A 27717-nucleotide genomic window follows, 5' to 3' on the forward strand; every position below is an offset into this window, starting at 1 on the left:
CTGTATTTTTTATTTGCTTATTGATTGTTACTAAATGGTCATTTGCTTACCTCTTTTCTTTGCCTTTTAGCTCATTGTCATGTAACACCTCATGGTTCTGTGATTTACTACCTAGCTGCACACTCTCAATTTCAGTGCAAGCGCATCAACCGTATTTTGCTATCAGACTATGAATCCTGGCTAAAATGAAAATATGCAAGTTTTATGTCCTAAGACATTAAAATATAACTCAAACTAATTAACAGAAGTGTCATTATCATGCAGAAGCATGAAGATGATTGAGAAGCTTAGAAGTGAACACCTCCAAAAATTAAAATTCCAGAATACTATTATGCAGAGAGAGAAGTATTTGCAAATATTGATGACAATAATAAAATACTCTGAGTTCTGCAAAGATAGTAGTAGCAGTGAGATCACAGCTTCTTGATGAAGTGGCCCCACATAATGCATCTTTCCAAGACACACCCTTTAATAAGGACAGGAAAGCTGATAATGTAGATACAGTGTACAGTAATAAAGCTGGGGATCCAATATCATCCTTTCCAGTTACAAAAACTCTTAAAAATCAGCTGGTTCATATTTACTGAAAATAGCAGCGTTCTATAATTAGAGCTGTCACTATGGTAGGATGAAAGGGGTGGCTGCTGCAGGTACAAGCTATCGAGAGGCATAAGCAGTTACTGAAGATGGGGGGTACAGAATCAGCTTCATAAATGAATACCAATACTGCATTTATAACTTGAGCAAAAAGCTGAAGCTTTCTCTCTCTCTCGCCCCAATTTTGTGATGAGGGGACATCCATCTGGGGATCTAAAGAGGGTGCCATATGACTGAGCTATGTGGTTATGTCTACACTGTTCTCAAATGGAGGCCAGTAAAATGCCGAAATCTCACCAACAGCATAACTCAGAATAGAACAAATTATGAACTATGGGCAGCTCTCAGACTGGAATTAATTTACAAAATCGTATCAATAAAAGTGAATGAATACCTTTTCAGTGCTATCACACAAATTACCTCATTTTGCCAGATACAAGCAGATGGCACAAGTGAATTAAATATTACAAATGCTAATATTTAATGCGCAAGACATTTTTTGCAATACCCTAAGAATTGCACAATTCATATGTGATACTATACAAAGCATTGGGCTCCTTATAAGTATGATAACATAATAAGAGGTGGTCCATCTTTGGCAATTGGTAGGGCTAAGGCTACAGACACTGATACCTCTTGACAAGAAAAAAACTTTCTCAGTATACACATAACCCCCTCTAGCCTATAATGCAGCACATCTCCTTATCATCTCCATATCTTCACTGTTGCACTACAGCTCGGACAAATGTAAATTTACCTCATACTGCCTTAATATTTGGTAATATTTTTGAGTACTCCTTCTTTATCTTGTCTGCTGGTAACCGAGAGCTTTTATACTGTTCAATATATTTTGTTTTTATTGCACTCGGCAGAGACTAATCATTCAGAATCGACCACGGCTTCCAAAAATATCCCTACAGGAAGAAAATTCTTCCTCATAAATGACACAAGAGAATAATTTGTCTATATGAGGGGAAGAATACATCAAAATGAACAATGTGTAGGTAACTTTCTGTTTTCACTTTCAAGCACAGGCAGGATCAATTGAGGTTGAACCTGTGTTAAAAAATACTGTTTGGAAAAGTGGAACATACTAAACCAGGGCTTTTCTTCTTCAATGTCTAGGCCTATTGCTGCCTTTGTCTTGAAGACCCCTGTAGTTTTATCTGGTTCTCATTTAAAAAAGAACCATACACCAGTATCAAGTCTTCCTGCCTGATTGTGGTTTGTGGACCGACACTGAGGCTTGGGATGTGTGTGCTAGTGTTTGCGCTTATTTCCTCATTACTGATGTTGGAGTCATCAGGCCTAGTATTTGAGACAAATCATCCTGAGATCAAGTTAAACCTTGAGGTCAGTCTCATACTGAATGAGCAGCTGTTGCTGCTTTAGTGATCCCTTACACTGTACCCAGTTTCAAAATGGGCATAGTTCACACCATCAGTAAGTTCTGGTAAGCTGAGAACATTGCAACATATCAACAGGACAGGCACACTCAGTATCATCTGCAAATTCCCCAGCCAATATTAGTCCAAATGTGGTGTCCTTCCATATCTTCAGCCTCTAGTATTTGAAGCTTCTGAAGAAGACTACATACAAGAGGAAACACACTGATCCACCCACTGAAACTGGAAAGGCTGATACTGTTAAACAGAAAGATGATTCTACCATGTTTCCCCCAATGATCATAAGTTTGGGAAAGTCCTAGAGATGATATATCACTAGGCAGGTTACCCACCAGTCTTGTATCTTCTCAATGGTGTATGTCATAGATGACCTTCAGGTTGAATCAGGAAACCTCTAGTTTGGTCCCTCCACAGGCATTTGAAAATAGTAATCAGTCTTGCATGGAAGTATCCAGACACGGGAGGGTCTGTACCTGAGAAGACAGACAGACCATGTCCTTTGCCTGTCAAGATACTGGAATTCATGGTGAGAGATTTCTAAACATGATTCCTTGGTTTTGTTAGCTGCTGCTAAGAGGGATACCACTTCTTTGAGCATAGCAGCCCACCCAACATATAAGGAATCCAGAGTACTGGACCACTTCATAAAGCATGTGTATGTTTCCTCCATTTTTCACTAAGGTACTCAATTACTTGCACCACATGGTTGATTTCAAAGGAGATGAAATGCACCAGACTAGCAGCTATTTGTTTCAAGGACCAATGAATGAAACTATTGTCCTGCTTGGCAAAGATTTCTAAAATGACAAATGTCATGATATACATCTTTATAATACAGTGAAAGGTACAGCCAAGGCCATGGAATCTGGCATAACTGTTCAATAGCATGTGTGCAAGACAGAAGCACAGACAGATAATTCTTATTTAAGGCCTACATTGATGAGGAAACAGATGTGGCCTTTACTAATGTCCCTTTACAATGACTGAGTTTGTCTGGGCCTGAAGTGAAAGCAGATCTGCAGAAAAGTTCTATATCACGTCCGCGAAAAACATATCCATCTAATATGTCTTCCGCTAACAACTGATGAAAATCACTTCAGCGAACCGCGGAAGTTTTCCCACGGTTCACAAACACTTGCCCACCAACCTAAAATTGCCCTTTTCGCCACTGTAGTGCAATCTCAGAGTTGATATATATAACTAGGGGGAGTTGGGGGGCACAGCCCCCCACATTGAGGAGTGTGAGGGGCTAAGCCCCCAAGTTGTATGGATTTGAATTAGTCTGTGGTGTGTTACGTATGTTTGGTGGGCAAGTGTTTGGGAACCATGGGAAAACCTCCGCGGTTTGCTGAAGTGATTTTCATTGGTTGTTGTTCACAGAAGATGTATTCAATGAATACGTCTTACATGGACGTGATACAGACCCACAGGGAATGGGGGGGGCCAAGACTGTCATGGCTGTTAGTGTTAAGTTTTAACTGCCTCAGTGTCCCTTCTCCAGGATGCGATGAACTTATGTTAAATATAGTTTAGGCACAGAAAACAACAACAGAAACAGTGGCACTCTGGAAAGAACCCCGATTCTCTAAGCAGTTTTCAGAAAAATCTTGCACCCAGAGGGAGGCATTCCTGGAAATCATCAGTAAGCCTAATTGTGAATTGTCTGTACATGCATCTGTCCGATTAAAAGTACAAAACAAAGAACAAATGGATAAGTAAAGCTACATCTATTTATTACAAAGCTCCTACTCCCATAACACCCGGTTTTCCTAATCTTTACCAGACAGGCATCCTTCCCCATTAGAAGCAAGTAAAAAATAAGGAGGTCTTAAACATTTTCTTAAACATTTTAATCAAAAGAGCCACCAATGCTGTCTTATTTGTGTTCCATTTGTCCATACATTAGCCCCCAGAATTCTTATCAAATTTAAGTCTGTGGTAGCAGGTTACCAGAGACTGCAAAGCTCTAAGGAGTTCCCTTACTTGGATGACTGAACCATCTATTCAAGTTCTGGTATTAGTGAAGGAATATCTGATCACTTTATTCTGGTTTCTGAGGATAATGGTTTATGTGGAGAAAATAACAGTTTTAGCTACTTATTTTTATAGGCTGCACTCCAGCAACCTGATCATATAAACAAGACTCATCATAGAAAGAATCCAATATCCAAGTCAAGATATCATCCCTTCTGACATGAGCAAGGGTTATAGTACAATTTTGTTTCAAGGTCCTGGTCCTTTTGACAGCAACCACTTCTATGATTTTTCATATAAGATACCACATGTGAATTTTTCTGTGGACTGTTTGGGTCAAACTTTGCCAGGAGGCAGATTCTCTGTATTACTAAATACTTTTCTAAGGCCTGCAAACCTCACTTGTTAGGGGGTATGGATCTGGTCAATTTCTTCCTTGTTAATCCCTTTTACCTGAAAAAGGTAGCCAGCACCAAACATCAGTGTATATAAACCTGTTTTTTATACACTGATGTTGGGTGCTGGCTACTTTTTTCATGTTACGTTGGCTTTTTGCCTTGCACCGGTCATACTTGCAGAGGACTTTGTTTTAGTAATCCCTTTTACCTACCATTATTGTTGATGGCAGCCACTCCAGATGCTTCTGCACTGGGGTGGGGTTGAGGAAATTCAGTGAGAAGATGGTTCAGATTAATGGACATCTTCAGAAATATCCCTTCTCATCTGCATTCTGTACTAGATGACAGTACTTTTGATCCTCCAGGCCTTTCGGCAATCTTTCCCCCTAGGTGATATCACCATATAAACAGAGAACATGATACAGGTAGGGTACATAAACAAACAAGGGGAACATAGTCAATCTCCTATGCCAGAGAGTTGTGAGGGTCAGGAACTGGGCAATGTCCAGCAACAACTTTCTGGCTGCAAATAACATCCCTAGGAGTCCAACTTACTGGCAGACAAATTGAACATGTCTGCTTCTGTCCCCTTGACTAAATTCCTGGCTCCATGGTAGCACAGATAATTTTCAAGAGATGGGGTAAACCATGATAGATTGATCAATTTACCATCCTGGCTAGCATCAGCTGTGGCAAATTTTTATCTCTCATTCCTACATTGAGGGCACACCAAATTATGTTGCAGCCCAAAACTGGCCACCTGATCACAACTACACTTTCATCCCATTTCCTTTGATGACAGGAATCACCCAGAAGACAGAACTTCACAAATTTAAGGTAACTTCACATTGGTCTGGAAGATTTAGTTCTGTCTGCTACTGCTTTGTCTTCTGTAGAGGTTCCTGCTCATGAAACCTAGAGAAAATTAAACTTACCCATACAATGGGCAGAAGATATACAGACCTTTACTCCATATGGTTAGTTGGTTGGTTTCTCTACTTTCAGTATTTGCCAATAACCCTTCCTTCTGTAGCAGGATAACTAAGCTTTTATCATCATCTCAAAAAATGTCGCATGAAGCCAAATGGGCACACAGTTTGTGATTTTGGCTATTGCTTAAGAATTTGATCCATTCTCAGTTTCTGGACAATTATTCTTCTGTTACACTGCCTTTGGTTTAATCTGTGGTGGTGCAGCGGTAGCATTGTTGCCTCACAGCAAGAGGTTCTCCCATTCAATTCTCGGCTGGAGGTCGGGGAGTGCCTTCTGTGTGGAGTCTGCATGTCCTTCCCACAGTTGGGTGGGCGTTTGAAAGACATGCGTAAATGGGCGTGCCTTCGTTGAAGGTTGAATGTCGAGCTGGCACCTCGGCATTCGTGAAAATCTACTGCCAATCATTAGCGGACCGGAGTTCCGCTGTGGCGACCCCTATGAAAAGCCTATATTAAAGTTAACTTCTTGTGAAGGCATTCACTACAACATCCAGTAATCCTTTGGGACTTACTATTAAAAGTTAACCTTGGTTCCATTGGAACATGTTTATTCAGCAGATAAGAAAATTCTTGCTAAGAAAAAATATTTATTTAGTGGTGATTACATTAACTAGACAAATTTCAAAATTAAAAGCTCTAACTGTGCACTCTGTTTTGTATTTCATAAAGCTTGAGTATTTCAAACCTTCTTTTATGTCTAAGGTAACACTAAGTCAAAACCTAACCTGTATATTCATTTACCTATTTCTTTCATTTTGTTCAAATTTTGGGGGTCCTTTCTCCGTGCATAGATGTAAATCATCCGTTGAGCTATTATTTTCATAGAAATAAATTGAGTGGTTCAGACTAATTTATCCTATGTAAAAAATTATGTACTAGGAGTACAGAATTTTTTTAACATTTATTTTCTTTTTTTTTTTATTTGCTTTTTTTTTTTTTTCACTCATAATTCCAGGACTTACCATCACGGGTCTTGGAATTGCAATAGGAAGCCATCTGTCCCGTTGGTTATGGAAGATGCACCTCATCTTACCAAATGCAAAATTAATATACTTGTTATACTGTTAGATCTGGAAGAGAAGGTTTATTGCTGGCATCAAACCTGGATATCTCCCCCCTCCTATTTGAAGAAGGCTTTTTATGTCTTTATTATGTAGCTAACATCAGATCTGAAGAAGACAAGATAGCACAGAAGATTATGGGACTGGGGAAGGCACCTGAAAGCCGGGGAAACTTCTGTTTGCTGAATGGTCCTAATGCCTGTAGCCTTAGTCTAGCCTTAGTCATTCTAGTTATAAAGGCTAGACCTACTCTTTCAGATGTAATGTTGCAGTAAATGCACAGCTTTCACTGTTAAGGTTATTTAGGCATAAATGGTAAGCAGCTAGATATCCAGTGTCATCATCCATGTTTATCCTGTCCTTCCTAAAGCTAATACAAAATTCTAAAGAAATGCATACACTAAATTCCAAAGAACAGGATTACATAAATTATATTCTTATGGATGATTTGATTTTAACTTGCAACTAGGCCAACAAATCAACAGAAACATTTTTCAAACTAGTAGATCAATTAATAACTATAACTGGATAGAGAATAAAACAAAAAGTCTGAAATGTTCTTCTTAACTCAAAATAAACAAGCGGGGGAAATAGTTTCTTATTCGGAATATATATCTATATATTTATATCTAAATTATATATGTATATATATTGGTCTACTTTGACAGAAAACACATTTCACTGAAACTCATTTTGTCGAAGCCTCATTTCACTGAAAATGAATTGCCTGAGCACAATTCACTGAAAGCTCACTTCACTGAAAACTCATTTGACTGAAACTCATTTCATCTAAACAGGTATATGCCCTGTTCCCTACTTTAGTGCAATCCTGGAGTTAGTATATATAGTAAGGGGGTGGGGGAGTAGCCCCACCACACCTGTTTTAAATGTTGTAAACCATAGACATGGATTCTTACAAATCAAATGAATAACTCTTTCCAGAAAATAATATATACCCAAACTATGTGGAGGGCTATGCCTCCCACACCCACCAATGTGAGGGGGGTTGTGCCCACTGCACCCCCTCCCCTAACTGTATATACTAACTCCAGGATCGCACTACAGTGGGGAACAGGGCATATACCTGTTTAGACAAAATGAGTTTCAGTCAAATGTGTTTTCTATCAAACAAAGTAGACCCATATATATATATATATATATATATATATATATATATATATATATATATATAATATATATATATATATATATATATATATATATATATATATATATATATATATACACACATACACACAATTTAGGAAGGTGGTTCCACAAAGTTAAAAGCAAATATATTAAATTCTCAGTTTTTAATTTTTTTTTTTTTTTTTGTGGAGTAGATAGCTTGAAGAAATGGAATGATAATTTGATTGTATTAGTAGGAGGACCAACAAAATCAAAATGTGGCTTTTATGAGAAATTATTGAAGTCCATTAAACTTTGGAAACATGATAACATTAAAAGTAAAAAAAAAAAAGCAATCTTAAATAAAATAAAGTTAAAAATACTGTAGAGAAATTTCTCAAATTTCCAGGGAAATTTAATAAAATCACTTGTGCATTTTTGGCTTTAACTGTCAGCACCAGAATTATAAACTTTTGCAAAAGTTTTAGCTTAAACAAATAAACATAAAAATGGTGTTTTTCTTGGTAAAAACTATTGTATTCATGAAACAGTGAGCTCACAAACATTAACACATGCATTAGATTTTATAGAAGAGCAATTTTAAAATGCTAATCAGAAAAAAAAATCTAATTTAAAACAATAGTTTGTATTTAATATAAGAAATATAAATTAACAGTGACAATCACATTAAGTGGCTTGGCCAGTCTGAATACTTAACGTTAAATAACAACAAATGCAGACTATTTATGAGGAGTGATATTATTAAAAAGAGATGAATTATATGAAATAAACATACTTACTGTTGATGCTCTTGGTATCAGTTTATCATTGACTGCTGTTCACTAAATTCCCACATAAAAAAATAAATTGATATGTGAAGACTTCCTCTGTACAGATCACTACATAGCCTGTATGTGTTTCTGTAACAAATATGCAGTACATTTCCTAGCTGTAGATCAGCATGTAACATGTGTCTGTGCTATGTCTTTAAGAAGCATGCAAGGCTGTGTGCGCACGTATAAATTCCAGACACTTGCAATCCCTAGTGCCATTTTGTAGAAGCAGCCAGTGAGTGAGCATGTATGATCACATTAGCTAGTTTGTATATATGTTACATGTACTAGGGCATTCATTTTGTTAAACCTAGTAGGATCTGAGGCCATAGAGAAAGAATGTTCAGTTGTATACGCACCAGCAGTGTATGAAGGTGAAGGTGCTGACTGCCATATTGTTCTGCAAGCTGAATCAAGGGAAGACCCCGAGTATTTGAAGTGCAAGTTCAGAGAAATGTGCAGCTCACAGACGAACATTACATTATAGAGGCATTTGTTTTACACAAGGAACCAGAAACCAGGGAAGACATTTGCAGCCTACATGACTGACTTAAGAAACGGAGCTCAGACATGTTGGTTTGGTGATTTAAAAGATGAGCTGATAAAGGACAGACTTGTGTGTGGTATTAATAGTGCTGCAGTGAGAAGGATTTTGCTTCATGACAGTGATTTGACCTTATGCAAAGCAATGGAGATTTGTCAGATCCATGAGGTGACTGAAAGACATAGACATATGCTTACAAGTGACAAGAGGATGGTTTCAATGAGCTCCAGAGCAAACGTAGATAGTATGCAATACGTAGCAAGCAGAAACAGGCCTAAGAAGGGAACAGCCACAGGGTTTCCAAAGAAGTTTGGCAGCTTTCCAGAAAGTTCTAGAAAGTACAAGCTTCACCGCCAGTCCAGTACAATGCAAACGTGAGTCCAAATCTAGCTTGTTAACTGTTGCAAATGTGGTGCAAATCATGAATCTAAGAGAGAAGTGTTTAGCATTGCACCAGCAATCCCACAAGTGTAAGCAATGGAACCACTTTCAAAAGTTTTTCAAGTCAAGTAAGCCTCACTCAGTTGTAAAAAAAAGGCTGCACAAAAAAGCTAGAACCGAAACAGTCAGACTTCTATATGGATGGTGTATCAGTACTTGGAGAAAGAGTTGATGCAGTAAACTTGTTAACAAGGAGCGAAGTGTTTTGTACAGTCAGGATCTATGGAAAATCCACAGAGCTCAAAGTGGACACTGGGTCAAAGTGCAATGTTATGTCAACGGACACATTTGCAAAAGTGAGAACTAATGAACAACTCAGTACAACCAGCAATGCGAGACTTGTTGTGTATGGAGATGAAGAGATTCAAACCGAAGGTTCAGTAATACTTTCCTGTTATTTGGCTGAAAGCTGTTACAACTTATTATTCTACATAGTCCGACGACCTGTGCAGTCTTTACTAGGTCTCAAAGATAGCTTGAGAATAAATCTACTATCTTTTGCTAAAGAAATTCAACATGTGAATGCAGTTCCGAGTTCCAGTTTTTCAGAACCCATTTTCTCAGAGAATGCTGATGTTTTTATAAGTTGGGCAAGCTTCAAGTTGTGTATTCCATGAAGCTAGATCCAGAGGTTAGCCCAGTAGTCAGTCCAGCAAGAAGAGTTCCAATTGCAATGTAGGACAAAGTTAAAGCTCAGTTGGATAAAATGATGCAGCAAGGTGTAATTTGTCTAGTCACAGAACTGTACTACCAAAGAAGAAGCACCACATTGTATCCAACTGCCCAAATAAATCCCGCAAGCACGATGAGTTAACGTACTGTTTATTACAAAAAAAAAAATCACATAAAGCGCTTTTCGTCAGGCCACATAGCCCAACTTCTTCAGATAATTATACAACATAGGCCATACACTATATAGGAAGTGAAAAGGAAGTGAAAAGTCAGCTGGTTCCTGAATCAGCATGAATCAGCTGCTCTTAAAGTGGCAACCACCTTCATTCATTACCTAAAGTATATAGCTTAAACAGTTCTCATCTAACACATTGTTTTAAAGCAATATTTTAAAATATTTTAAAATAATAAATAGTGTAAAAGATCAGTGTAAAAAATCTAAAACCAATAATTATCTATTATGAAATATTAATGCAATTAAAATTAACAGTGTATGTGTGTATTTATATTTATGTTTTGTGTTCAAGTATAATAAACCTAAAAAGCATGTAAATAAAAACATGTAAGTGAAAAACAGCAAAACCTGACTTAAAAAGCTGAAAGTCAAATACACTCTAAGACAATAGTATGCATAGACCATTTTAAACACAGCATAAAGGTCAACTCCTAACCAAATTTTTAAGTTGTAGAAAGCACTTAATTGAATACATTTCGTTGATGCCCAGAGGGTAACATGCAAAGGTACATAATTGCCAACTCAATTCTAATTTCTCTAAGAGCAAGGAAAGAGGCCCTCCTCTAGGGTCATAGGCAATACAATCTATAGCCCTAAAAGTAAAACCATGGGTGGGTGCTTTCATAATGTGCCTGGCCAATGCGTTTTCTGATTTGTTAGACCTAATAGCATATGTGTGTTTATAGACCCTGTCCCTAAGCCTTCTGTCAGTTTTGCCGATACAGAAGGCAGGAAAGGTATGACACTTAGCCGGGTATACCACTCCCTTGTAGTTACAATCAAATTTGTACTTAGTGTTGTATTCAAAACCTCTTATACTAAATTTTATTCCCTGCTCCATATATTTACAATAGGGGCATGACAAACACTTGTTCATACCTGCATGGTTAAATGTAGCAAAGTTTGAGTACCGAGTTTCCACTAGATTCTTTAAGTTTTTTCCTTTTCTATAAACTATTCTAGGGAAGTCAATAGGACCTCTTGGTAGATGTGTATCCATGTTTATCAAGTCCCAATTTTTCCTTAAAATATTTATAAAATCATAACTGCCTATACAATCTGTAATAATAAGTCTGTTTTCATTTTCATTTAGTGTCCCATCCTGTAATGTACAGCTGTTTGTTTCTAAACTCTGGTTACTTGATAATATTGCTTTGTACAAGCCCACTTCTCTTTTATTTTTCACTTCCTGACAAATTTCTTGTAGGAGTGACATAGGATAACCTCTCTTTTTAAACATGTCCATAAGTGTTGAGCATTCTTCAATGAACTGGTTGTCATCCGTGACCATTCGGGCTGCCCTTACAAATTGGCCCTTAACAACCAAACGTTTTTGATGGGCCGGATGGCAGCTACTATAGTGAAGAAATGCATTTGAATATGTTTCCTTTCTATAAATCCTGGCTTTAAAACATTGATTTTGTCTAGCCTTACTTAAATCAGCATCCAAGTAAGCAATTATATCCTGTGAAAAATTATATGTGAATTTTAAGAATGTACTAGTGTTGTTTAAGTAAGTTAAAAAGTTAGAAGCCTCCTGTTGGTTACCCTGGAACAGGATAAATATATCATCCAGGAAACGTATATAATATTTAATCTTACTTGTGTATGTAGTTACACCAAAGAGATGTTCATTTTCCCAGTAGGCCATTACTAAATTTGAAAATGTACTACCGCATGGAGAGCCCATCGCCACTCCTATTTTTTGTAAGTAGTATCTGTTGTTAAAAGTGATGTAATTGTTGGAAAGAACTGTGTCCAATAATTCAGCCATCAATTTTATTTCATTCTGGGGGGCTCCCATATCATGTAGTAATAAACTCACCCATTCAATTCCCTCTGTGTGGGGAATTGATGAATACAAGTCTTTCACATCTATTGTAAGAAAGCTTAAATCATCCTGATATTGTAGGTGGTTTATATTGTCCAAAAATGTCAAAAGAATCTTTACAAATGTACGTTATAAGTATGAATATGAAAGATTGTTTTCTACTACTGACCATTACCTTGAGAAATTAAAAAACAACAAAGTCAAGAAACTAAACCGTGACAGGGAAGCCTATGATAAGGGCTTGGCATATCCAGCACCTCCCTTGCCCCAGATGAACTTTGGTAACATCAGGGACCAAAGTCAGGGTACAACATCAGGGGGAGTTGGCGGAGCCACGGACATGCATGAATTGGACCAATTTGAAGAGGGCTGGACACAAATACCCAAACAGAAAGGTAATAACAACAACAGCAATAAAAAGTACAAGACTAATTCAAATGGGGTTCAAATCAATAGAGTTAATGCAACTAACCAGGGTAATAACTTCCACAATGCTCACCAGTTGTTATATCCGATATATTTATCCTGTTCCAGGGTAACCAACATGAGGCTTCTAACTTTTTAACTTACTTAAACAACACTAGTACATTCTTAAAATTCACATATAATTTTTCACAGGATAGAATTGCTTACTCGGATGCTGATTTAAGTAAGGATAGACAAAATCAATGTTTTAAAGCCAGGATTTATAGAAAGGAAACATATTCAAATGCATTTCTTCACTACAGTAGCTGCCATCCGGCCCATCAAAAACGTTCGGTTGTTAAGGGCCAGTTTGTAAGGGCAGCTTGAATGGTTACGGATGACAACCAGTTCATTGAAAAATGCTGAACACTTATGGACATGTTTAAAAAGAGAGGTTATCCTATGTCACTCCTACAAGAAATTTGTCAGGAAGTGAAAATAAAAAAGAAGTGGGCTTGTACAAAGCAATATTATCAAGTAACCAGAGTTTAGAAACAAACAGCTGTACATTACAGGATGGGACACTAAATTAAAATGAAAACAGACTTATTATTACAGATTGTATAGGCAGTTATGATTTTATAAATATTTTAAGGAAAAATTGGGACTTGATAAACATGGCCTATGTTGTATAATTATCTGAAGAAGTTGGGCTATGTTGCCTGACGAAAAGCGCTTTATGTGATTTTTTGTTTTTTGTAATAAACAGTACCTTAACTCATCGTGCTTGCAGGATTTATTTGGCAGTTGGATACACTGTGGTGCTTCATCTTTTGTTAGTACGGATCCAGTCACAGAACCAACTGAATGTGTGTCATCCATGGTAGCCGCTCATAAGAAAGGCTCAGACAAACTTAGGATGTGTATTGCTCCTAGAGATTTAAACAAAACATTAAAAAGGCCATATCATCCAAATCATACAGTACAGGAAGTTGCATCTCTAGTACCAAATACTACTGTATTTTCTGTTTTGGATGCAGAGAGTTCATTTTGACAAGTGATGCTTGATAGCAAATCTCGTTTCTCGCTAGTTTTGGTACTTCATTTGGCAGATACAGATTCCTAGGGATTCCAGTTGGAATATATTCTGTAAATGAAGTTTTTCAGCATGCAATAGAGCAAATTTTTTCAAGTTACCCTTCTGCCATAATAGTAGACGAGCTATTAGTTGGAGGCATTGGTACAGCTGAGCATGACAGAAACCTCAAGAAAGTTCTTGACGGAGTACGTTAAGTAAACTTAAAGCTCAGGCCTCTGAAATGTAAAATCAGGTTTCCAGAATGACTTACATGGGACATTTGTTCACCAGTATAGGCTTAAAGCCTGACCCTACCAAACAGCCAGTCTAGAGATGCCAGCACCAAATAATCTGCAGAGTTTGCAGTGTTTTTTGGGCATGGTCAAATATATAGGCAAATTTATCCTAGATTTCAGTGAATTGACAGCACCTTTAAGAGAGCTAATATGCAAAGATGTTGTATGGTCATGGTTAGAACATCATCAAAAGGCATTTGATAACCTTAAGCAGAAAATTGCCACTCCACCTACGTTAAGGTAATATGATGTCAACAAACCTGTTCTTTCTTGTAATGCTTCATACTTTGGTCTTGGTGCAGTTATTCTTCAAGAGGGCAGAACAGTAGCTTATGCATCTAGGACATTGACTCAAACAGAGATGCACTATGCTCAAATTGAGAAAGAACTTTTGGCAATAGTTTTAGCCTGTTCCAAGTTTCATGATTATATTTATGGTTGAGCTATCTGGATAGGTCATCAGCCACTTGTTACTATTCTGAAGAAACCTATGCATTCTGCTCCAGCAAGATTACAAAAAATGATATTCAAACTCCAAAAGTACAATTTCAAAATGGTCTATACTAAAGGTAAATTGCTCTCTCTGGTTGATACCTTATCCAGATTGCCTAGAAGTACAACAAAATGAATTGATGCTGAAAGTTTTGACTTTGATGTTATGTCAGTGCGTAATTTCTCAACCACTAGACTAGAAGAGTTAAGAGATCACACTATGAAGGATCCAATTTCGCAAAAGCTTATTCATTATATCCATGTCAGATGGCCGCCAAAGCAATCTACTGTTTCACCTGAAGAGCAACTACATTTTCCTTACAGAGTTGAATTGTTGATGGAGGATGGTATTATTTACAAAGGTCCTAAAATTTTTGTTCCTGCTTCCTTGCAGCATGAGTATATCCAAATCTTGCACCGTAGTCACCCAGGCATATTATCCACTATGAAAAGGGCTAGAAAATTTGTATTTTGGCCTTCATTATCAAAGGACGTTGATAGAGTGCTTTCTTCTTGTTAAGTTTGTAATAGTACCAGACAGCATTTGCAAAAAGAACCACATCAGCTAAATACAATACCTGAACTACCTTGGTCTACTGTAGCTACTGATATCCTTGAGTGGAAAAATCAGCACTATTTGGTTTTGGTAGACTCTTATTTGAATTGGTTTGAGATTGATCTACTACCAAAGCTAACCTCAGCAGCTGTTAGTTAGCTGTAAGTTGAAATATCATCTCTCAGTTCGTGGTAGTCCACACAAGCTCTATTCTGACAATGGTACTCAATTTACTGGGCAGTTGTTTCAGAAATTTGCAAGACAATGGGACTTTGTACATGTCACTAGTAGTCCTGAATATCCACAGTTCAATGGTCTAGCTGAATGAGCTGTAAAGAGTGCAAAGCAATTACTTCAAATGTCAAAGCATGACAATACCGAAGTTTTCTTGAATTTACTTAATCTCAGAAACATATCTCATGATATTCTTGGCTCACCTGCTAAAAGACTACTTTCCAAACAAACTAGAACTAAGCTACCCATTTCATCCAGTTTGTTGAAGCCTAAATCCAAGAAAAGTAAAACGATCAAGGCTCAATTGTTTAAGAAGTGTAATATCCAGAAATCTAATTATGACAAATCGAGCAGATTTCTTCATTCATTGAGGGGAGGAGAGATGGTGAGAATCCAGACAATGAAAGGTTTTGATCGAATAGGACAGATTACAGGTATCTGCGCCAAGCAGAGATCCTATTTGGTAAGCTCCAAGGGTGTAGAGTATACGAGGAATTGCAGACATCTTCTTCCTATACCAGAATTATCATCATTGCAATCACAACATTGTATCTGTGATGCAAATTCAAAGAATGAGTCAGAAATTGTTTCCAGACCAGAATATGTTCAAAAGTCTGATTCTGTTCCAGAAAGTGATTCGAACATTACACAGGTCAACCATTTTGCAGAGTCTCTCCCAGTTACGAAATCTAATTCCCAATTTTATATCACACGATATGGACGAGTTTTAAGCTTAGTGTGAAATACACAGCAATGTGAACTTACTGTATATATCTGTGTACTTAGTATTGTATAATACATGCCTATTGATTATCTGTGATTTCTACATGCTAAATAGTCCCATGACAAATTGCATGATCTATTTCTCGAAGAGGGAGGATGTAGATCAGAGTGTAGCGTGTGTGCACTATGTCTTTAAGAAGCATGTGAGGCTGTGTCTGTACGTATAATTTCCAAACACATGCAATCCCTAGTACTATTTTGTAGAAGCAGCCAGTGAGAGTGACCATGTATGTTTGCAGTAGTTAGTTTATATATAAGTTACTTAAGTCATAGTCAAGAAGTCTTTACAGTGATGTGTTTGTATAGAATAAAACTGCTTAAACAGAACCCATGAAGACTCATTTATTCATGTAATGACACGAAAGCAACACCAGCCTTAGTTGTGTCCCTTTCATTCACGCCTTGTACAATTATTAAGTCAAAAATGAACTCTTTCCTACACTGTGCACCTTATGGCCTATCTCCACTTACCTTGTAATGTTCATGTCATAGTAAGTCCTTATTGTGTTCATTTGTAGAAAGCCTTGTGAAAGACAATATTTTACTATGTGAAGAGAGATGGTATACTGATGATCAAATAACTAATACTCTAGAAGACACACTGCCGTACATACACACACAAACACACAGACACACACACAAAACACAATTTAGAGGTGGACATTACACATTGTGACAATGCATTGCTTTCATCTAGCAAGTTTTGAACATTTTTTTCAAGCAATAATATGAACATAATTAGATACTGATTTTAAGCCTCAGAGGATCTCCTTAACACCTCAGACTTTCATTCAGAGTGGTAACACAGAAGATTTTCAAACTTTGTGTACTAAGAGTTCCTACAGGGTAATTCATTTTCTAACAAACATGTTGGATTGTTTCAGACAAAGCCCTGCCACAACTTCTGCCCTGGCAGGTTTCATTTGGCGTGGTGCTTGCTTCTGCAGCCATAGGACTTCCAGTCATCATTCTGTTCTATAGAAGAAAGTACCACAGGTTCCAAGGTAAGTCCCTATTCCTTTTCTATTCTTCTTCCTTGAAAGTGACAGTTAAGTGTTTATTAAAACTCTAATCAAACCCTTTTAATTATTTCAGGTTATATGGTCTTTTGCAATACACCTCTTAGCTATTTATGTGTCAAATATACAATATTTTTCCTTTGAATTTAGACATTTGATTATATACATGATATAGTTTGTGTTGTCAAAGCTAAATTCATTATGCCGTACTGATTTCCACGTCACACTTTGGAATACACACACAAATACATTGCTAAATACATGGCATACCTGATCAATTCAGCCAGACAGCTGTTGCATACATATGCATACCTCTCAAGTGTACCTCATTACGAGGAACGTACCTCATTTGGGGTCTTAAAAAGTTCATGTTCCTCGAAGTTCCTCACAGTTCCACATTGAAAGAGTCAGTCACATATGCAGTGTTAGGAATTTATTTAAGTGAAATCCATGGTAAACAGAAATTAATCATATTAATTCATTAAAGGATCTTCTTTATAAGTAAAACCAGCATATTTTAACCATCCTATGACCTTCCTAGCAGAAGTTGTTAGTAAGCCATTAGTATAAGTTCCACATTTTGCCCATTTGTTCCACATTATGAAGGCGAGTGTTCCTCATTTAGGAGATGGAAGGTTGAGAGCTATGTACATATGGTTTGGATCTGACATGCCATATATTGAGTGCTTTTCATGCTGCACTTATATGACTGCCTGACACGGAAGTTGTATTAAATTCCACATTGTTTACATTAGTGGGAAGTTCCAAACCCAGCTGCGTTACATTTGCAACTGATATAGCCACAGTCACATTGTGCAGCATGTAACATACCACAACCATGGAACACTCCTTGGTTAGAATACATTCTAGTTCACTAACAGAAGTGTTCAGACAATGGAAACTCAGTCAGGTGAGTCAATATACTCGTTACCTGTCTGCTGGAGTGAATGATTATACTCTCCTCTGACTGGCTGTAGGTCTCTGCACTGGAATGAGCAGCCAAGACTGCAGGGTATATAACAGCATTACCTATAAAGTTGCCATGTAGTATGCAACCTTAGTGGAATGCATTGTAAAGGGCACAACCACACAGAATGTGAGAGCTGTGAGGGCTGCCAAGATGTTGGAAATAAACATTTATTATGCTGACATAATGGTTACTTACCGTCTGTACACTGATACCGTTACTTACTAGAATCAGCATGGATTACACTGTATCAGTCACTTACTCACTCATCAGTTAGTGCAAAGACTGTGATGTGGGTGCATTCTGTGGGACTAACGCTGTTAGACATACCTGATGTGTGGCAGAATACTTTGCATTATAAGTATAAAATGTTGGCGACATTCTGGGGAAAGTGCACATATTCCCCTTCATGCAGTAATATTCATTCAAAGAAATGTTGCAGATTCCCACTTATGAGCACATTAAATATGCTGGGAATATGTTCAGTCTCCAGAGGTCTATGGAATATTCCAGAGGCTAAGATGCTTACCAACTGTCATTATTTTTTCAATGTCATTGGGCATCCACAGGCAATATTCATTTCACTATCATCATGCGTCAAGTCATTCAAGAGTTGTGTCAGCCATATGGTCTGTAACTTGACACAAGAATGCTACTGTCTGACCATCTGCCATCCATATCTTTCATCTGTAACCTTGGTTTGGGGTTGCTGAAATCATACTAACGATGACAATTGGACCTGAATTTTTGTTGTTGTAGAGCAACGCCATCTAAGCTACATGAAATTTGATTTTTTTTTTATTCAGATTTCTGAATTAGTATGCCTGTGTATGTGGGTTGTTTCCATGCATATACACCATGTACCAAAAAACATACTTGTATACCAAGGATTCCAGCCTTATGTGCTATTACCTCTAAATCATACGATGTTTAGTACAATAGCTTTAGCTGCACATCAACTCTGCGTGGTGAAGACCATGATTCTGAATCTGACCCAAAGATCATTAGGGTCCATTCAGTGTACCAGTTTCTCTACTCGCAGTAAATCCTAGAGATTCTAGTTCCACCTTCTATGTTCAATGTCCTTAAGCTCTTTATCTATGCATGAACATGAATGTAATCTATGATCCAGTGCCCTTTCTTTCTAATCTTTATTTTCTGCCTTCATCTTGTCTTATTCATCTACTTTTCTGAAATATGTTGGCTCTTTTTGTTTGTGATGGATGAAGTTTTCAGTTGTATCCTACAATTTCCTGCACAGAATCAATAGTGATCTCAGACAGACTCCACTTTTGAGGTTTGATTCAACCACGCATCATATTAGTTGCACTTCAGTGCCATAATTCATTACTGCAGTACACAATCTAGGCAGCCCTCCTCTCTCTCGCTAATCAAACACGACAGGACAGGTTATCTGGCGATGTCTACAAGCTGCAGACCTCAGCATTTTCAAGCAAAACATAGAATGTACAACTGTTTGAATTACAGTCCTTATCTACCTCCCCAGGAAAGTCTTTTGAGACCTGCCAAACATCCCCAGCAAGCAAAACTAAACACTAAAAACTAACTGTAAGTGTCTGTTGCATCTTTTAATAATATATGGCCTAGCCCCTGTCTCTAATACACACATTGCCAGGCTGAAACAGACAGCATGAACCATCTTATGCTGCTAAACCCTCTATTCTAACTTTCCAGTCTGCCTAACCTACCCTATATCCTGTATAATTGCTCCGTTCATTTCATTCCACTTTCCTAGCATGTTATACTTTCCTTTCTCCCTACACTCCCCATTTTAAACTTTAAAAATACATTCTAATCTCTCCTGGACACATTACTCTACTCTATCTACATTATACTTTAACTTACCTCACTGATTGTTCCTGATGAGTCCTTTGCGGTGAGTCACGCCCACCAATTACCTCCCTTCTGCCTTCAGCTTCATTCTTCTGCTTGTTTCTTAAACTCTATTTTTTCCATCTCTTTACTTTCACCTTGCTGCTCTCCCAACATGCTTTGCATGATTTAAAACTTTTTCATAGCATTCCCCACCATCTTTTCTTCCTCCCCGCTACACAATCTAGGCAGTCATCCTCTCTCTTGCTAATCAGACAGGACAGGTTATCTGGTGATGTGTATGAGCTGCAGGCCTCAGCATTTTCAAGCGAAACATAGACTGTACCACTGGTAATTTTCTAATTATTTTATAATATGTATTGTATATCTCTCTGACCCCCTGATTTTACCTTCTTACAAATCTCTAGCTTTTAAAGGGATTACTGGATGACTTTACCTCACAAGTGCTACTATCCTTGTGTAGATTACTGTAAAAAGCTGTTCCGCTGCTTCTCATCGGAAATGACTGATGGGTCTATGTTTTTTTTGACATTACCATCCTTAATTTCTTATCTGAAGTTAGCTGCGTTAGACTTTTAAGGTAACTACTAGCCGGCTTGTGCCTTATATGTGCCATATCCTTATTTAGTGCATTGTGAACAGAATGTATACAGCTTCTCACTGAGAAGGATTACTGTTGGGACTGTGCTTTTGATGTTGTTGCTATCCTGAATTAATGTTCTACAGTCAGCTGCATGTTGCCGTAGTTATTATGCATAACTACAGTTCTAAAATATACATTTGCACAGAGTACCGAATAGACATTGATAGTTATAGAAGACTACATATACTGTTAAACTGTTCCACAGAAACAGATCCTACTAGTGTTAGGGTAACTGGAGCATAATATATGTATTAAATAGATGGTGTTTTAATTGCTTTTGTACTGTGAGATGACAAATGTTGTATAGAATATATTAAGGAACATCCTGCTATGTCATTTTCCATGAACTCAATGACATTGTGGAATGTTTAGTTCTTTTTTTATGGAATGTTCTGCTATGTTTCCTGCATTTTGGGTACAACCTGAATGTAAGAATGTACTGCATATCCACTTCTAGCAGCTTATAGTCTCTTTACAACTGGCTATGTTACTTCACCCCCACCAACCAGAACAAAATCTTGTATTTACTTTCAAAACAATATAATTCTGTGTAAAGTGCATTTTCCCTCTAACCCTGTATTCTCTCCCTCTCTTCATAGATTGAAATTACATTCCTTATCTACCTCCCCAGCAAAACCTTTTGAGACCAGTGTCCTGCCAAATAACATCCCCAGCAAAGAAAACTAAACACTAAAAACTAACTGTAGGTTTTGATTGCATCTTTTAATAATATATTGCCTAGCCCTCATCTCTAATACACATCACCAGGCTGAACCAGACCGCATCAACCATCTTGTGCTGCTAAACCCTCTTTTCTAATTTTCCAGTCTGTCTAACCTACCCTATATTCTGTATAAGTGCTCTGTTCATTTCATTCCACTCTCCTAGAATCTTAAACTTTCCTTCCTCCCTATGCTCCCCATTTTAAACTTTAAAAATATATTCTAATATATCCTGGCCACATTACTCTACTCTCTCTACATTATACTTCAACTTACCTCATTGATTATTCCTGATGGGTCCTTTGTGGCGAGTCTGGTCCAGCCCAATATGCTCAGGCTCACTATGCTCCCCTATCCTACCCCCCATTCTCACCCACCCCCAGGCTCCTGACCTTTATACCTACCAAGCCACTCCCCTGCTACCTCACTCTCTCTACAAAGTTACTCCCCTGCAACCTTGCTAACAAGCCACTTCCCTGCAACCTCTCACTCTTACCTCAAAACTAACAAGCCACTATCCAAATACAGCTTAGCTTCTGTCTCACTGTATACTCATCTACACCCATGCAAACTTCCCTCACGCACACATTCACCAAACCCTATAATCTTTCTAAACCAAAAAACCCACCCGGTCTCCCTACTCCAAATACATTATCCATAACATTACCTAAACACTACCCTCTCCTGTAACATATCTACATAGGTTCTGTTCTTTTCCCCTTAGCTTCTAAGAACAAAATGCAGTCCCTAACCTTTATAATAGTTATAAGCCTCACTATTAACCTATCCTCATATCAGTAACCCAAAGCCTCAAACCAAATCCCCCACCTGCCCAATCCCTACAGAAGACAAACCAGCTTTACTACTAATATCGCCATCTGTTTACAACCTCTCATATTTCGACCTTGCCTCATTCGTAGTTCCCCTGTACCAATTAAACACCCAAATTTCCACAAACTACAACACATTTATAGCAAAATATCTAAAAACGATCATTTATATAGCATCCCAGCTCTTAGTCAGTGGCGACATGCACCCAAATCCTGGCCCTACAAACAATAACAACCTCCCCACCTGCAGCCAGACATATAACATTCTAACACCCCCCCCCCCCCGCAGGAAACCCACAGACCTCCTAATACTTAACATAAATATTACAAACATACTGAATAAAATACACTCCACTCTGGCCCTTTACGCCCCTGACATAATTCTTCTCACAGAGACCTGGCTAAAACCACAAATCAATGATAATGAATTTGTTCCCCTGGCTCTAATGTTCTTAGTTAAAACAGGACATCCAAAAGAGTTGGAGGCATTGTACTGCTCTTTAAAAATAAACCGACCACAAATATATTAGACAACAACCCACCAAAATTCAATAATGCTGAAATAATATTCACCAAGCCAAAAATAAATAGAAAAAAAACAGCTGCACATAATTGGAACCTATATACCCCTGGCAAAAACATTAATACAGTAGACTCCATTCTAGACTGGACATCCCAAAACATCCTCCCCACAAACAATCATACTGGGCAACTTAAATACTGACTGGTCATCGTGTAACTCACCCCACCCGACCAACCACATCAACCTACATGGCTTCATTCAGTTAATCAAATCCACAACCCAAGTAGATAAAACATCTAAAAAGGAGTCCATCTTAGACTAGATCCTTATTAACCAGCCATCTTAATCCTACCTCTCAGGTTCCCTCCCAGACACACTCAGTGATCACCTTCCCACCTTCATAATTAGACAACAAGCGAACCCAATAAAATCTACCATCCTCCAACAAATCTGATAAAGAACTTCAAAACCCAAGACTTCCTATCCACACTAAATCAATGCAGTTTGAGGCCACTCTCATTTCTCTCCCTGGATGGTGCTGTAGATTACTTAAGCAACACTTTCCTTAACATTCTGAATCAGCTCTCCCCATCAGAACTGTTAGAACTAAATCCAATTATGTGCCCTGGCTTACCAAAGATACCAGATTACTTCTAAAACAGAGAGATAAGGCCTAAGCCTTATTGTGACACAATAAAACACAAACTAATAGACAATAGAAACAGCCAAAATGTCCGTCACCAACTTCGGAGCTCATTTATCTCCTTTAATAAAACACTGAAAGTTAACAACCAACACTTATTCAAAAGTTGAGCACTTTCATCCTTTCCCTTAGTAGACCAACACAGCTTCTTCCTACAACCTGCCCCTACTAGCACAATATGTAAATATCTGAGTAAACTTAAACCCACAACTATGGCTGCTGATAAATTACCTGCAGGATACCTCAAGATCACAGACACAGCCTCTCCCTACTAATCACTCGCTCTTTGTCAGAACACTGCGGTCATTCTCTATGGAAAACCGCACATATAATACCACTTTACAAAGGGGGTAACTCAGTTTAATTATCTAACTACTGCCCAATTACCATTCTATCTCATTCTATCTCCCTTGTCTAAGATACTGGAAAAAAGTATGCATTCTCAAATGATGAATTATCTCCTTACTGACAAACTGCTGTCCAACACCCAACATGGATTTCATCCTAATAATAGTACTACCACAGCCCTCATCAGTTTTACCAATATTGTAAATCAATACTGTAGCAATGGCAACATTGTCTCCACTGTTTTCCTAGATTTCTCCAAGCCTTTGATATAGTCTCCCATCCCAAACCCCCAAGTGCCCTCTCTGACCTTAATCTAAGCCACTCCACTCTAGCCTGGTTTCAGGACTATTTATCCAACCACCAACAGGTAGTAACATGGCAAAATTCCCCATCTCTCCCCTATCTGTCACCTTGGGGGTCCCCCAAGGATCCACCCTCGGTCCCCTCCTTTTTAACAAATTTACCAACCAACTTCACAAATCTACACAGCATGCTACAACAGTCCAGTACAGTGATGACTCTGCCCTAATCAGTTCGACACCATTGCTTCCTCAATTCCAGAAATTGACACAAGAGTTCTTTACTGTTTCTTTGCCAATTCTCAACTAAGACTTAACTCCCCAAAAAACCCAGCTAATAATAATCCATCCAATAACAGCCCAGACCCCATCCATCATTCACAATATATTCAGCTAATAACACCCTTATCACACCGGTCGAGAACACCAAACTACTAGGAGTTATCATAGATCACATGAAATTTGATATGCATATTGCACAGACAATAAAAAAGGTCCACAAAAAACTCAGAACACTATACAGATGCAGAAAATATCTAACCAACAACCATAAAGCAACCATCAAAAGAACTCACCTTGTCTCCACACTTCTCTATGCCTCCCCCATAATCATCAACCTAAATAAAGCAGACTTAAAGAACTTAACACTTGATACAATAAAATAGCTAAGTTCACAACTGACTTGCCCTGCAGTACACATCACTGCCTAGTAATGAAGAAATTATGCTGGCTAGAGTTATCTAACCTGCTCACCTACAACCAACTTACAATAGCCCATCAAATCCTATAAAATCCTGATAAAATTCCTTCTCTACATGGCCTGCTAAATATCTGTTCCAACATCCACCTACTAAATCCACCAACAAAGTACTAGCTGACATAATCAAAGGCCGAAATAGCTCTGATGACTCCCTCTACTCTTCTACTGTTGCAAAAACATGGAATCCCCCCCCCCCCCAGATATTAGGTCCACAGAAAACAAAAATAACTTCAAAAACCTCCTCCGAGCCCACTTAAACAGGTTATGGATATGCAGTTGTTCAGACACCGAGTAGCTTCCCATGTTGATCTTACTGTGCAAGCCTACAATCAGCTCCCCTCTATATTTTGTACTCAAATACCTTATATTTATTGTTTTAACCATTGTAGGAATGTAACCCTATAACTGAAAGAAATGCCCTTCAGCTGTTTTGCATATTGTTCACATAATGTTATTTTACAGTGTATGATTAATCTATGCTTACATTAGAAACTACCATGCCACAGCTCCTTACTTTCTTTTGTACTGTACTTTAACAACATGTGCATTGTGTAGTGTATTGCATTTTCTGTACTAATCTTTGTGGAGCTTTTCTCCCCGAGCCTCTGCTGAAAATGGGATTCATGCCCAACTGGATTCTCCCAGTAAACAAATGTAAAAATCAATAAATAAATGAAACCTCCAGAACTAAACAAAGTCCCACAGATGAAGCGTATCCTCCTTACCATCCTGATAGTAACAACGCTTCTATGCTTCTTACGGTCACACTTCTCTTTTTACACCTCAGCATCCATGTAGTGGTCTCCCATCTCAGAATATTGTTTGCTGTGTCATTAGATTGTCTACGTGAAGGTGCTATTACAGTCTATGACCATCAGTACTTCTCTGTACATGTAATCTTTGCATGTCCTTGTACTTATTTTGCATAGTAGTGTACATTTCACATTATACCTCATCTTTTGGTCTTATGACTTCTTCTCCAGTATACTTTGGCCAGTTTTCACTTTCCAGGAGTACCTATTCTACTGCAGATCTTGCCGCCTTTTTTAAAGACGTACACTTCATCCCTGTTGCTCCTATAATGTCACTAAAGACATGAAACAGGACTTACCCCTGGAGTGATGGCAGTGACACACTATATAGTCCCATCTCAGGATGTTTTACATAATTACAAGTTAATGTATAAGAGATAAAAACAAAATGCATAACTAACATCCCTCTCAACTGTACAGATTTTGGCAAATTGTCCAGAGTTTTGCCTCATATTTTTGTTCCATTTTTCATAACATTGTAGTTTTCTGGCAAATTAGTGGCAAATCATTAAAGACTGAAGTTAGAAATCATGACAGACATTTGAGTTTCAGAGTTCGTACCCTTCAGAAAATCCATGCTGATGAAAACCTGTTATTTTATCAACTTTCTAAGTTTGTAAGAGCAATATTTAAAAATTGTCCCTATTTTTGGCCCTTTGTCCCACTTTTATTTATGACTTTGTCCAGATTTTTTGCTCTAACAGGTTGAGAGATATGATAACTAACCTCCAAGCAGGCTACATCAAACATTCCCTGATTTTTCCTATTATACCTGTCACAAAAAAAAAAAATCAGTTGAATTTATGATGAGTTACTCACTGAACAGCCATACTCTCTTGGACATAATATTATATATATGAGATATTTGTTAACCAGGAAAGAGAGCAGTTCATTATTTAACCATTATATATTAGTCTTTTCCATCCTGTGACACACAAGAGAAGAAAGATACCGTGACCTGAGTTTGGAAAGTTTGGTTTCAGAGCTGCAGTTTTTCTGTATGCAGTAATTCACAACACTGGAACTTAAGCTTCCATGAAAAAAATCTGTGATCCACAAACTGCATCTGTCATTATGTCCCTATATGGACATTGAAGACTGTGCTTCTAGGCATTTCATGATCCCGTTTAGAGATTTTATGTCTTTAATCCTGAACTCTAATCATAACTGATACATTATCTTGTTTTTTTCCTCAGTCACCCCCAAGTTTTATGGCCTGACACACTTTTCTTATAAGGAATGCTACGACCCATGTGAATTATTTATCGGTTGCTAAGTCTTTCACTTACTGCTAGTCTCCATTATTGATCGTAAGGCCTTCAGTACTTATATAATTCTATTATAATTCCCTCACTTGAAAGTCAAACACACTGGTACTGCTCCCCTTTGTCAGTTTTGCATTGCTTTAAGCTAAGGTACTGCACCTAAGGGAAGATTTATTAATACCTACACTAAGTAATATTATCTGTATTCAGGAACATCCTTACCATAAGTTGTGTGCTTTCTAATCACTCAGATTACACTAAGTGTACATGCTGTCTACACTTTGTGTACACTTTGTGGCAACCTTTATGAATCCCCCTCACTATTTAAGGCTGCAAGAAAATCGATAAGAAAATTAAAATTTGGGGAAAGAAGGTATGAACTATGCTTGTGTTGTCTGTTTACTCAGAATGGTGTGCACTTAGGCATTAATGAATCTGGCCTTTATATTTCTTTCCTTAAGTAAGATACTATAAGGCAGACCTTTCTGTGTTTTGATAATCTTTTATTTATAAATACTTTCATGGTAAGTCTGTCTGAAGCATTTATATTACTCTGTTATTTAAGCTTCCTATCCTTAATATTTTTTTAAAATTTCTGTTTCTGCTATATTCATTACTGCTATATTCCTTTATTTATCTCCTATCTGTGTGTGTGTTACTTGCAATTTAATGAAACTTTTTTTTTTATTTTCAATTTAATACACATACAATGCCTTCTGCACAAGTGTTCGCATTTTAATAGGTGTGTTTTTCACTTATTGTTCATAGGTTCATAAGTGTGTACTAAGCCAACGACCCTGGAGCCTTTACAAGTCTAGCTCATAAAAGTGCTCTGGCATCATGCCGCCATTAGTTCCCAATTCCTCAATCAAGCAGAGCCACTGGAGTTTTCCCCGGAGTGAACTTTTTATTTCCCACCCACTCATCAAGATTTCTCTTGAAAAGGGCCAGTGAGGTGCTCTGCTTGACATGTATGGGAAGTTTATTCCAGAGCAGGGGCAGGAATAATCTGTCCC

The 27717-nt window shown here is 37.8% G+C and overlaps 1 protein-coding gene across 1 annotated transcript in view; it reads left to right on the forward strand.

Annotated features, from left to right (window-relative positions):
• Positions 1–27717, forward strand: part of LOC122811191 (butyrophilin subfamily 1 member A1-like) — a 331929-nt gene that overhangs the window by 183271 nt on the left and 120941 nt on the right. The window contains exon 5 of the mRNA XM_044082864.1: positions 16841–16960. Coding sequence (XP_043938799.1) covers positions 16841–16960 — 120 coding nt within the window. The remainder of the gene's footprint in view (positions 1–16840; positions 16961–27717) is intronic.

The sequence above is a fragment of the Protopterus annectens genome, chromosome 9.part0 (assembly GCF_019279795.1).
Source record: "Protopterus annectens isolate FY-2018-M chromosome 9.part0, PAN1.0, whole genome shotgun sequence".
Taxonomy (NCBI): domain Eukaryota; kingdom Metazoa; phylum Chordata; order Ceratodontiformes; family Protopteridae; genus Protopterus; species Protopterus annectens.